General features: G+C 39.5%; 1 protein-coding gene across 3 annotated transcripts in view; it reads left to right on the top strand.

Annotated features, from left to right (window-relative positions):
- Positions 1 to 13643, top strand: part of SLCO4A1 (solute carrier organic anion transporter family member 4A1) — a 70843-nt gene that overhangs the window by 32045 nt on the left and 25155 nt on the right. For all 3 annotated transcript variants that reach the window (XM_027850114.1, XM_027850109.1, XM_027850112.1), the window contains 2 exons: positions 2177 to 3125; positions 6541 to 6631. In XM_027850114.1, coding sequence (XP_027705915.1) covers positions 2306 to 3125; positions 6541 to 6631 — 911 coding nt within the window. In that variant the 5' untranslated portion in view covers positions 2177 to 2305. The remainder of the gene's footprint in view (positions 1 to 2176; positions 3126 to 6540; positions 6632 to 13643) is intronic.

Genomic DNA, 13643 nt, shown 5'->3' with positions numbered 1-13643 from the left:
TCACATGTCAATTACAAAGTGTTTCTGATTTGCATTGTTGGAGGGAGTTTTGACACCAGGTATTGATTGCCTCCATAGTTGAACTAGTTGTTCATCATGTGTCTGGACCAAAATAAAGAAATAATACATATAATATATAATAAATATGTATACTAGATGCATACATATGCATACTATATATACAAATATACACACATACATAATATTTTTATACATTATATGTATATATATTTACACATACACACCCTCAAAAGTTATTGAATTTTCCCAGCATTAAATATACATAAAGCAGGAAGAAATCTGCCATTCTCTCCTTGCTTTTTAATTCCCTGCGTCATCCTAAGAGAAAGCTTTCCCCATTTGGTGTCTTTGTTTTTTGAATGGAAAAAAAAAGCAGAAGAGCGTAGCAATTGTCTCATGAAAACTGAAGTCATCGGGTGAGGTGAAAAGGGGAATTGGTATGTAGAGATGGGGCTGTGGAAAAATTTTCAGGAAGGTGCAGTCTTTTCGACTCTTCCCACTCTTGAATTTATTCATGAAGTTGCTTTTAGCAGAAGTTGTTTGGATCCTTTTAACTGCGCGGAAAATCATCGCGTATTGAGGCCAATTCTGCATCTGCAGAAGCCATTTCCTTAGCACAAATAAATCACTTTCATTAGTGAGTGAATTATTTGGGGCCTGTTAGTAAATGTCTGTCGCACCTGAGTGGAATGAGCTGAACTGGCAGTCAGGCTGATTGACATAAATTGGCAAAAGATGACCACACATAGGAAAAGCAATTCCACACTTTTTACCTCTGTGGATGCATGCTTCGATCGTTTGGAGATCTGTAATTTTCATCCATAAGGGAAATCCTTTCATCTATTCAGATCTTTGCACCTCCATACCTAAGAACATAGGTTTTAAAGTTGCTGAGCAGAATCGGCTTATTATAGCTTACCCCCTTCTTCGTATTCTGCTGTCTAGCCAAATTGACATTGTTTCATCACATGAAGCATTCCATCTCTCATCTCCTTTCCTTTTTTGTAAGATCTCCACACACACACACAACCTTCCCCCACTTTGCCCCATGCCTCCAACGCACTCCTTTCTTGCCTTTGTCCTGAATCCTTAACTCTCTCTAAAGGCTTTGCTGATACCTCCAGCTGCTATTGTCTCACCACCTCCTACCTATCCCTGCCTCATCAACCTGAGACAAACTGATCTTTTATTTATTTTGCATGTATTTTAATAGACTTATACATGTGCATGCTGTCTCCCCAATAGGATGTAGATACTTTGATGCTAGAGACTTTCATTTTTTTAACGTTTCATCCCCAGACCTAGCACAGTGCTTAGCCCACAGTAGATGCTTAATAAATGCTTGTTGATTGATTGATTGTAGCCAGTTTCTCTTCAGCTTGCTAGCTGGCCCTCATATAATGTATAATAGTCTGTCTTTGGGCCTGTGCCTGAAGACCTTCTAACTTGGTAGGATTTGCTAGAACTTTATAACCTTTAAGACCTCAGGATTATCATCATCATCATCTTTCATCATGATTGGTGCAACACCACTGTACACTCTGGGAGTGACCTATCTCAATGAAAATGTCAAGTCAAAAGGAGACTTTACTGGAGGATGATATGGAAGAGGTCCTAAAAGGTTCCAGTCAAATGCTATTATTTATTCAAATGTAAACTTTTTAAAGACCCATGCTGCTGAAATTCTGCCTTTTCATTAGGGGAATTGGTTCCATGTCCTTAGTGACAACATATTTTGTGCCCCACAGAGTGTTTGGTGTTTTCAAACTGATTGATAGTGAAAAATCAACAAGGTACTTTGCCCGTTTTCTGTGATTCAGGGCATATGGATTGTCCTTCAGAAAGAGCTGAAGTGTCCTATGTTCTATTCCAGCATCAGCCAAATTTGAAAGATTTCTTTCCATTGTTTCCTATCTCTGTCTCTCTTCTTGTTTCTACACAAAATGTACTCAGAAACAGCAGGGGTGATGCAATTTCAGGGCCCAGTGGGACTCATCAGTTGGCTAATGGTTTGGCCACCAACTGTAGCACTTTAGCAAGAAGGGCCATTGGTTGGAGATTTAGGCTTCCCTTAGCCTGGGGACGGGGAATGACTGAAATACAGATCCACACAAAGATAAGTTTGGAATCCACTAATTTAATATTCTTATTACAGGATGAAGTACGTTCAGAAGTACACAGATCAGACACTTAAAACTTAACCACTCCTATTATCACTTTTTTTTTTACTTGAAACTCTGGAAATCGGACTGTTGTGAACACTGAAGGCTGAATCCCCTTGTTGATGGAAATGCCACAAAATCCGAGGGGAGAAAACACCTTTATTTCAACCCAGTCATTTGTTTTTTCCAGCGTACCCATTCCAGTTGAGAATGGATTTAACATCGACTCTTCAGGCACCAAAGAGCTATGTCGCACACCCTTGAGCAATGGCATTGTACTTTCAAATGCCAACAGTCCTTTAGACTCCTGCATGCAGCCCCTCTGCAGTGCCACATCTGGTAAATCCAGTCCCTGTAGTGAAGAAGTCAAATATGTGTCTTCGGAGGGAGAAAACATTGCCTGTGGCTGGGGGGCTTTCACCCCAGATTGTTTACAGTTTTTCAATACACCCAAAGGAATACTCTTTTTCCTCTGCATGGCCTCCTTTCTTCAGGGGATGACGGTGAACGGCTTCATCAACACCGTCATCACCTCCATCGAACGTCGCTATGATCTTCACAGCTACCAGAGTGGGCTTATTGCCAGTTCGTATGACATAGCAGCTTGTGTCTGTCTGACCTTTGTCAGCTACTTTGGAGGCACTGGACACAAACCTAGGTGGCTTGGGTGGGGGGTGTTGGTAATGGGGCTTGGCTCCCTTGTCTTTGCTTTGCCTCAGTTTACCACCGGTAATTATGAAGTGAACTTCTCAGAAGAGTTTGGAATATGTGGCTCAAATCAGAATATATCCTGTACAGGAAGTACCTCAAGCCTCTCCAACTACAGGTTTGTCTTCATGCTCGGGCAATTCCTTCATGGGATTGGTGCAACACCACTGTACACTCTGGGAGTGACCTATCTCGATGAAAATGTCAAGTCAAACTACTCTCCGGTCTATATTGGTAAGTGTAATAGCCTATCGATGAAAAGTTGTCTTTTGGTTATTAAATACACATGGGAGTTACAAACACTGGCTTTCTTAGAATGGAAAATGAACTATCACCAAATGGGATGCTACGAAAATATGTGTGTGTGTGTGTGTGTGTGTGTATGCAACTAGCAAAATGTTGTGCTTTGCCGGGACGAGGCCTACTAATAAGTCATCATTCTGAAAGCAAGGGAACTTACCAATAAGAGAGGAAAAAGAGGCAAGTGACATATCAGGTTTTAAAAAAAATTAAGGGTGTGTGTGCGCGCATGCGCGAGTGCAGGCTCGTGTAGGGGGATGGGTAAGAGTGAAATTCTAAAAAAAGAATTCATTATCTAAGTTTCCTATATAAATGAAAAAATGTAGTCAACTTGAAACAGAGTTGTGTCCTTTTTAAGGTTTGCATGTGAATAGGAAATCTACATTACAAAGTGCAGAGGTTCTTAACCTTTTTGTATCAGGGAATCTTGGCACAGTCTAGTGAAAACTTTAGTCCCCTTCTCAGAATAATATTTTTAAGTAATTAAAGGAAATGCTCAATGTTGGTTAGAGGTTAGTGAAGATAAAGATGTAATTATTTTCTTATCCAAGTTCATGGCTCCCCTGAAATCTATACATGGACTCCTTGAAGATCCATGGACCTCAGATTAAGAACCACTAACTAGTATGTGGCAGAGAAAGGACTTGAACCCAGGCTGAGAGACCATGGGCAAATCACTAATTATGTTCTTGGTGCCTGAGGCAACTCTCTAAGATCATACATTGAAGATGATTTATTGAACTAAATTGGCATAGAGAGTTTTTACATTGGGACTTCCCAGAACATTTATTTCCAGACCTGTGATTTAATTGGTACAGGGAATTTCCAGTGTGATACTGTGTCTACCCAAGCAAATCAGAATTATATGTATTTGGACCTGACTTGTGGGTTCATGGGTGTAAAGAACTCTCCCATAAAGGAAACTCCCTGTACCAATGTAGGTTAGTTTTAGGAAGTTATCTGCAGTATTGAGAAATTAAGTGATTTGCTAAGGTCACACAACCTATATGTATATATCAAAGGAAAGACTTGAATCCAGGTTATCCTGACTCTGAGTCTGGCTCTCTATCCATTATATCACATTTGCCTCTTATCTATATATGATTGTATATGTGTGTGTAACATACATAAGAGACAACATGACATGCATATGCATAGACACTGTAGATACATGGGTAGGCTGGAGTAAGTTTGTACCGGTTCTTGATAGGCAATTATTAAATTCTCAATGTAAGCATTAATTTATGTCTCAGAAATTGGCAAAAACCTTTAAATCAGGATTTGACTTATTATATTGTTGATTGTCTAGACTTATGAAAGTGATGCACAAAATGTTAATAATGGAAATTAAACTTTTAAAATGTGGCATACATATTTTTTACAGAGTTCCAGTTCAATATTTACTCGCACATGTGTGTGTGTGTATGTGTGTGTGTGTGTAAATGAGAGATTTTTCTCCATTTTTATTCATAGGTGAGATTGTAGAAGCCACTTTTATAAGTAAAACAGCAAAGATTTTTCTGAATTGGCACATTAGGAAATGCACGAAGTGTGCCCATGAAATGTCATCTATACAATTATCTCTCTTGCCATTCTAGATCCCCATAAACATGTAATTTGAAGAGAGCACATCACGGTCATGACAACTAAACACAGTACAAAGCCATCACTGTTAATGAAATAACACAGAGCACGTGTTCCAAGTAATTTTGTAATTTCATCTTTATATAGAAAATAGAGCATATAGTATTTTTAATGTTGAAAGAATTTTGATATTTCTACTTCTCTCCAAGGAGTAAATTGGGATGTTATTATTGAGATTCTGAATTTTTCAAACACAGCTGAATCCAGCTTAGATGAATTGAGTCATTGATGTGCCAGACACAGAAGAATTCCAATCTAGCATTTCTGTTAAATTCCTAGTTACAATGCTCAACTGAGTCACTTGGATAAATTTATTTCAGGGGTGAGTCAGTAGAGAATTCATAATTCCATTCAGAAAAAGTTGCAAGGTTAATTGATGAGACCAGAGACAAGTGTTAACGCTGAGCTTTGGCCCTCCCATCACTGACCAAAAGGACCTCAATTGGTCTGTTGTGATTTAATGGCCCCACTTGATTGTTGGGTAGGTCTTTCTTTCCATCATCTAGGAGTTAATGCTTAAGGCTTTTTCATCATTATGCATCCAGGAAACTATTCCTGGATCTATACAGGTAAGGAAAATGTTGAGATATACATGACACAGGCTTGCATTCCATGGATCTTGAGATGGAAGACACCTAAGAGGCTATCTAATCCAACTGCCCTTACTTTTGAGCTGAAGAAACTGAAGCCCAGAGAAATTAAATGATTTACCCAGGGTCACACAAGGAGTATGGGGTAGAACAAAGATTTGAGCTTAGATCATCGAATTCCAGATCCCAAACCACACTATGCAACTCTTTCCCAGAAAATGCTTACCGTGACAACATCTTTATGGGGAAGACATCCCAGCTAAAGTTCAAATGTGATCTCTTTGTATTATGGCTGCTACCATAAAAATATCTTTGGAAAATATAACCACATATAAAGAGCTTTCCTAAAGTCTCAGAGACAATCTGTCCTAACCTGTATCCAAATCAGAATCTACTTCTACTTCATACCCAGCAAGTTGTCGTCCAGCCTTTGTCCAAAGACTTTCAGTGAATGGGAGTCTACTAACTTCTGAGATACCTTTTGCCATTCATAAAGTGAAGGAAGGGAGGGAGAAAAGAAAAGAAGGAAATAAGGAAATAGCTGGGCTAGGTACTTTACAAATATTATCTCCTTTGATCCTTACAATAACCCAGGGAGGGAGGTGCTATTATTATAATACGCATTTTATAGATAAGGAAATTGAAGCAAGCAGAAGTTAGGTGACTTATCCATAGTCACGTAGCTAATAAGTATCTAAGGCCAGATTTGAACTCAGGTCTTCCTGATTCTAGGCCCAGTACACTATCCACTGAGCCACCTAACTGCCTCGAGTGGATGATCTGAGATGCCTTCCACATCTAAAAATCTATGATCCTGACCAGTAGAGCCACGGCCTGAACCCAGGTCTCCTGACTCCCCATTCAATGCTCTTTCTACTACATCATGTGCTCCTCCACCATCCCTCCCCTCCCAAAGCCTTCCTAGTCCCTAAGCGAGAAAGAGACTACACCTCAGACATATCAGAAATGTAGCATCCAGAGCCTTAGTGGCAAAAAATTTTTAGAGTTATATTGTGGTAACAAAGCAGGGTTATCTAGTGCAATCTGGATAACCCCTTTAAGGAAAATATGCAAGCCCCCAATTTAACTGATCTGTTTTGTTTGTTTGTTAACAGCAATCTTCTATACAGCTGCAATTCTTGGTCCTGCAGCAGGTTACCTGATCGGAGGAGCACTGCTGAACATTTACACTGAAATTGGCAGACCGTAAGTAGACAGAAATCGGTTTGTTCTATTTGGGCTCAAAGATGCATTTGATTCTTAATGATGTGGAAGAAACCTTTTGGGGGGATTATGCCTGTTATTTCTTTGGTGTAAAGAACTCAGAGTGGGGAAACTTCCTCTGCCAATGTAAATTAGCATCCTCTTTGTAACTTACAGTCTTAGAATTGGTTGGGAACACTTCCGAGGTTAGGTGGCTTGCCCTGGGTTACACGGACAGTGTGTGTCAGGGGGAGGATTTGAATCCAGATGTTCCTGATTCTGAGGCCAAATCTTTATCTGTGATGCCCTGGTTGATTCTAATGGAAAAAACCATGGTGGCTTTTTCTATGTGGCACCAGATTTATTTGCATATCCTTTGCTGAAGGTGGTTTCCAACCCTAATTATAGTTTTATAGGAGAGTATCTGTAATAACTCTGACTGCACACCCCATAGGAGCCTTGGAATTATAGGCTCACACAGCTAGAAGGAGCCTCAGAAGTCATCTCATCCTGTTCCTACTGAGTCCCAAGGCTGTTCTAGATCCAGGGATGAAGGGGTGCATCTTGCACATGAAAAAGACCCCTCCAGTCCTCTCCCTATAGCCCCCTCACACAAATGGAGGAAGCAAAGTACAGTAGAAAGAATTAATATTTGAGTTTTAATCCCCGCCCTGTCCCTTAATATCCTTTTGACCTTGGGCAAAATTAATCATAGTAATTATTAGTATTCATAATATTCATTCTCCTAACTGCTATTAACTACCCTTTCCTTTATATAAATGTTTAATGTTATTATTAATATTTTATTATCATTACTTATCTTTTAAATTTTATAAACATATTGATAATGTAATTAATAATAAAATAGCAAGCATTTATATAGCACTTGAAAATCTGCAGATATATATATATAAATATATATATATCTGTATATATGTATGAATATATGTGTGTGTATATGTATGTGTGTGTGTGTGTTCATTCTCATTTTGTCCTCACAACAACGTCCTATTATGATCTCTCTTTTGCAAATGAAGAAAATGAGTCTGAGAGAAGTAAATTGACTTGCTCAGGGTCACACAGATTTGAGTGTCTGAAGCAGGATTTGAACTTCGGTCTTACTCACCCCAAGTCCAGCACTCTATCCCCTGTGCCCCTGAGCTGGCTTGATAAAATCAGGGGGTTGGTCCCTTTCAGTTTTAGATCTATGATTCTCTGTGTGAATAAGAATGGGCTCTCATCATACCATATACACACTTGCTAGGGGAGTGCTGAGAGGGGACAGTCAGAGTCGCTTAAAGTGGTTTGGATTCTGTCAACACCTGATGCAGTCAGATCAGTGGATCTGATCAGTCATGTCCTGCAGTGCTCCATAAAGTAGCCAGAAGGGTCTAGAGAAAGTATATGCAGATCTCAGGGACCTTAGAGACTATGTAGTCTAGCCTGTAGAGTTCTGGTAAATGTTTAATAATTGACTCTCCAAAAAAGTGGGCCGGTAACACATTTGAAAGTTTAATCTACATTTTTACCATTTTCTCCATCACCTTCTTAAGTGTAGACAATTAACTGATTTCCGAAGTGTGAATGCTCACACTGAAAACTGAACAATCGGTTCTAAGAGCCAGCCTCAACTTAACTTCAGCATACTCCCAAGTCAAATCCATACCTGAACTAGAATCTTCCTTGTAATATAGCTGATATATGGCCATCTAGTCGTTATGTAACCTCCAATGAGGAGGAGAACCCACTTCCTATCAAACTCGTTCTCCTTTTGGACAGCTCCAATGGTTAGAAAGATTCCTTATATTACCTCTCTTTGCAGCTTCTACTCATTGCTCCTACTTCTGTCCTGTGGGGCCAAGCTGGACAGATCTATACCTTCTGTCATGTGACATCCCTTTTAATACTTGAGGATGTATCTCCAATCTACTCTTCTCCAAGCCTAAGCATCTCCATTTCTTTCAGAAGATCCTCATCTGATATGATCTTAATTATCTTTCATTATCCTGGTTGCCCTTCATGGGATAATTTCTAATTTATCAATATTCTTCCTAAAAGTTGACGGCTAGAACTGAACACACTGTCCAGGTGTGATCTGACTAGGGTAGAATAACTGTTGTTGTTCAGTTGTTTCTGTCATGTCTGACTCTCAGTGACCCCCATTTAGGATTTTGTTGATAAAGATTCTGGAATGGTTTGCCATTTCCAATCACCTTCCTAGTCCTAGTCTCTTTCCACTTGCAGTCCAAAACTGACCATGTCTTTTCCCACAAACCTCCTTCCAAACTTGCCTATTTCTGTCAATGGTACCACCCAGTCTCCCAGATTCATAACCTCAGCATTAAACCTTGATTCCTTACTCTTTCATCTTATAAATCCAATCAGTTGACAAATTTATTGGTTCTAACTCCACATCTCACACATCTGACCCCTTCTCTCTACACATGCAGCCACCACCTTATTTCAAGCTCTGGTGTCCTCTTGCCTAGACTCACAATGACTTCCTAATTGGTCTCCCTGCTTTCAAGTCTCTCCCCACTCCAATCCAGCCTTTACACAGCTGCTGAAATGGATTTTTTCTTTTTCTTTCTTTTTTTCTTTTTTTTTTTAGGCAATTGGGGTTAAGTGACTTGCCTAGGGTCACACAGCTAGCAAGTGTCAAGTGTTTGATCTGAGGCTGGATTTGAACTCAGGTCCTCCTGACTTCAGGGCCGGTGCTCTATCCACTGCACCACCCAGCTGCCCCTGAAACTGATTTTTTTCTTAAGCTCAGATCTAACCACGTCAATCTTCTACTCAATAAACTCTACTGGTTTCCTCCTGGCCTTGGGATAAAGTGTAAACGTCAGTCTGGCTTTTAAAGCCCTCCCCAAATTTTCACCAACCAATCTTTCCTGTCTTGTTACACATCACACCCCTTCTCACACTATGATTCAGCCAAATTGAACCCATGTTTTTCCACACCCTCAGCATTCCATCTCCTTTTTCTGTCCCTTTGTATTGGCATGGAATTCACACCATCCTGATCTCCACTTCATAGAATCTCTCACTTCCTTCAAGGTGAAGCTCAAGTACCACCTTCTACAGGAAACCTGTCCTGATCCCCCCCAACTGCTGATAACTTCTCTCCCCAAAGCTACTTTGTAGTTTAAATCCTTTCCATTTATTTTGTATTTATTCTGTCTACCCTTATATCTGTACTTGTTCTCTCAACATAACGTAAGCTTCCTGAGATCAGGGATGATTTCTCTCTCTTTCTTTTTGTCTTTTTGTCACTTCCCATCCCAAGATCTTACACAGTGCCTGGTACACAGTAAGTGCTTAATAAATGATTAGTGATTTTCACACATCCAAAGATCTTATTAGCAGGCAGGTGGTACAATGGAAGTGCTGAACCTGGAATCAAGTAGACCCAGTTTAACATCTTGCCTTGCTTTCTAGTTTTGTGACCTTGGGCAAATCAATTGACTTTTGTCTGTCTCAGTTTTCTCATCAGCAAAATGGAAATGATTCTAGCACCTATTTCCCAGAGTTGGTGTGAAGAAAAATAAGATAGTATTTGTAAATGCTAGCTATTATTTTGGCTAAAAAATGGTACTGTAGACTCATATTAAGCTTACAGTTCACTAATACTCCTATATCTTTTTTTTCAGACAAACTGCTGTCTAGTCACACCTTCTCTGAATTTTTAAAGCTTTTTTATGTTTAATAGTATTTTATTTTTTCCAATTACATGTAAAGACAATTTTAATCATTTTTTAAAAAAATTTGAGTTCCAAATTTTTCTCCCCCTCCCCAAATGATAAGTAATTTGATGTAGGTTATATATGCACAATCATGTAAAACATATTTCCATAGTAGTCATATTGTGAAAGAAGAAATGGAACAAAAGAAAAAAAAAACACAAAAAATAAAGGGAAAATAGTATGCTTCAATCTGCATTCAGACTCCATCAGTTCTTTTTCTGAATGTGGATAGTATTTTCCATCATGAGTCTTTTGGAATTGTCTTGGATCATGGTATTACTGAGAAGAGCTAAGTTCACTCACAGTTGATCATCACACAATACTGCTCTTATATTGTGCACAATGTTCTCTTGGTTCTGCTCACTTCATTTTGCATCAGTTCATATGAGTCTTTCCAGATTTTTCTGAAATCATCCTGTTCATCATTTCTTATAGCACGATAGTATTCCATTTCATATACCACAACTTGTTCAGCCATTCCCCAATTGATAGTAAAACTTTCTTTAATTGCAAACAAAGCATATGTTGTTTTCCAAGGAGTTCTAGTTCCATGACTCATGTTCTTCTTTCTAGTAACAAAACAGGTAATGGCTAAGATTCACAGTTGCTTTCCAATGCTCACAGGGAAGAAAGACTTGTGGTAGGACATTATGAATGGGAGCCAGAGGGTTAAATGCCCTCCCAGTAGTGGTATTGGACCACAATCTAAGAGTTCTTTGGAAAGAGAGATTCTGCTGATAAAACCATTTTTAGGAGGCAATTGACATTCCAATTTTTTACCTTTTACATTTTTCTCTTGTTGACTAGTTGGATTGTTTTTATCTGTCTGGAGAGGTGGGTGGGAGGGAAGGGCAGGAATATGGAAATCCTAACCAGAGAAAAAGGACACATGAGAGGCAACGTGGCATGACAATTGAGCTTTGGGATCAGGAAAACCTGGATTTAAATCCTGCCTTTGACACCTACCAGCTATATGACCATGGGCAAATCACTTAACCTCTCAGTTCCTTAAGCCACTCTTTAAGACCATTGATTACAGGCAATTAGTATCAGCATCGGTCAGTCAACAAGAATCAACTGAGTTTCCACAGCAGGATTTCTTCATACTGTAAGACCCAAAAAATGAGGTGGGGGGAGCCTTTTTCATAAAGATTGAAATTTTCCTTAGATTGATTTTGTTGTTGCTTGTTATTTGCAATTACCAAACTCCATTCAGTGAACTACTAACATTTTCCCTCATTATATTTACTAGGCTTCCTTTTCCAAGCTGTCTAGTTGGATTTATTTTATATTTATGAGCCTCATTTCAGGAATTTCCACACCTTGAAATCTTTCCACAGATGGACTTCCTTGTCCTTGGTCTTTCTAAAGCTTTACAGCTGTTACAAATTCCAATATCTTGCTACATATTGAAGAATAGGTGTATCAAATGTTGCTACTATTGCATGCACCAAAAATGTATGGTGGATGCCTCACAAAACCCTTGCTGCAACTGGAACTTCATTTCTCCTTTACACTTTTCATGGTCTTTTGGAAAAAAATAGAAGGCATTACAGTGGTGTTCTTGGCCAAACAAGCTTGTAGATGTCCTTAACAGCTCTGCAAAAGCCAAGCCTTCATCCTACCCATGTTGGACTATTTCCTTCCTCCCCAAAAGTTTTTTATGTTGCTCCATTGCCCCAAATCTTTTAGAGGATTCCAGCAGACTGTGTGTGATTAGCCTGGGATATTTGAGGAGGTCATAGCAAATGATTCCTCAAGTCCTTTCTAGCCCTAAAGATCTGGCTCCCTGTGCCATGAGTCACTCTTCTTATTTTCCTCTTCTATAACAGACCTGGAGCTCTCCTGATATCTTATCTGGTGACTCAGAGTGGAAAGGCAACCTTGGGGTTCTTGCCCAGAATCTAGAAACAGAGGCAGCGTGTTTAGTGTAGTATATACAATGTTGGATTCAGAGTCAGGAAGACCTGAGTTCAAATTTGGTCTCACACACTTACTAGCTGTGTGATCCTGGGCAACACTTAACCCTGTTTGCCTCAGTTTCCTCATCTGTAAAACGAGCTGGAGAAATAAATGACAAACCACGCCAACATCTCTGGCAAGAAAACCTAAATAGAGTCACAAAGAATTGGACATGACTGAAATGACTAAACAACAACAAAAATAAATCAGGGGCAAATCATTTGCTTTGGGCTTCAGTTTCTTCATCTGTAAAATAAAGGAGTTACGAGATGACCTCTAAAGTCCCTCCCAACTCTAATATAATATTATGAGTAGTTTCCACAGTGGGGCTGAATTACCAATTAGACTAAAATTCCGCCAAATTATTTTCTTCTCATTTATATTTTCAGTTAGGAAAAAATATATTTTTGCATGTAAGTTATAACCAAACTCATAAAGATCCTTTTGCTGCAAGCTTCCAGCTGGTTCTAGTTGAACCTCTCTGCTCCTGCTTAGAAAATTTTATGAGGTCCCAGATATGCAATCTGTTCATCTCATTTGAACTGTTTTAGCTTTAATGGCTGGGGGATAGAATACACTGCATTTGCTCGTCCATGGAACGCCTGCTGCTCCTAGACCTCAAAATAGGAAGCCTGGTATCTGTGGGCCCCATTATGATTATTTTGGAGAGAGATCAGTTTACTGTAGTTCCTCACACAAATCCTTAGAACTAGGCACATTAGCTGGAAAGCATGGTGCCTAAATCCATCATTAGAATTGCTTGAGAGGCCGCATGGTGTGGTGGAAAGAGTGAAGGCCTTGGAGCGCTAAGTTTGAAACCCAGATCTTAAATCCCTTAATAGCTGCCTGACCTTGGGCAAAGCCTGGACTGCTCCAGGCCACTCCACTGCATGTACTTCCCTCTTTTCCAGGTCCCCTTTATGTGAAGTCTTCTTCTCATTAGAATATTAGCTTCTTGAGGGCAGGGACTATCTCGCTTGTTGTATTGGTATTCCCACCACTTAGCATCATGCCTAAAACATAGTAAGCATTACATTGATGCTTTATCTCTCTACCTACCTACCTATTTATCTATTTATCTACTTACCTACATACCCACCTACCTACAGATATCCAATCTCTCCTCTGTCTCCATTTCCTCATCTACAAAATGGGGATGATGTTACTTATATAGCCTACCTCACAGGGTTATGAAAAGGGCTTCACAAACTGTACTGTAACAAAGAGGCAGTGGGGTTCCCCAAAAAGAGCAGTGACCTTGAGGTCAGCAGGTCAGGGTTCATATTCCACCTCCAGCACTTTTCTAC

The sequence above is a fragment of the Vombatus ursinus genome, unplaced genomic scaffold (genome assembly GCF_900497805.2).
Source record: "Vombatus ursinus unplaced genomic scaffold, bare-nosed wombat genome assembly UNPS02000580.1, whole genome shotgun sequence".
NCBI classification, from domain to species: Eukaryota; Metazoa; Chordata; class Mammalia; order Diprotodontia; family Vombatidae; genus Vombatus; species Vombatus ursinus.
This window is presented reverse-complemented; position numbering and strand designations above follow the sequence as displayed.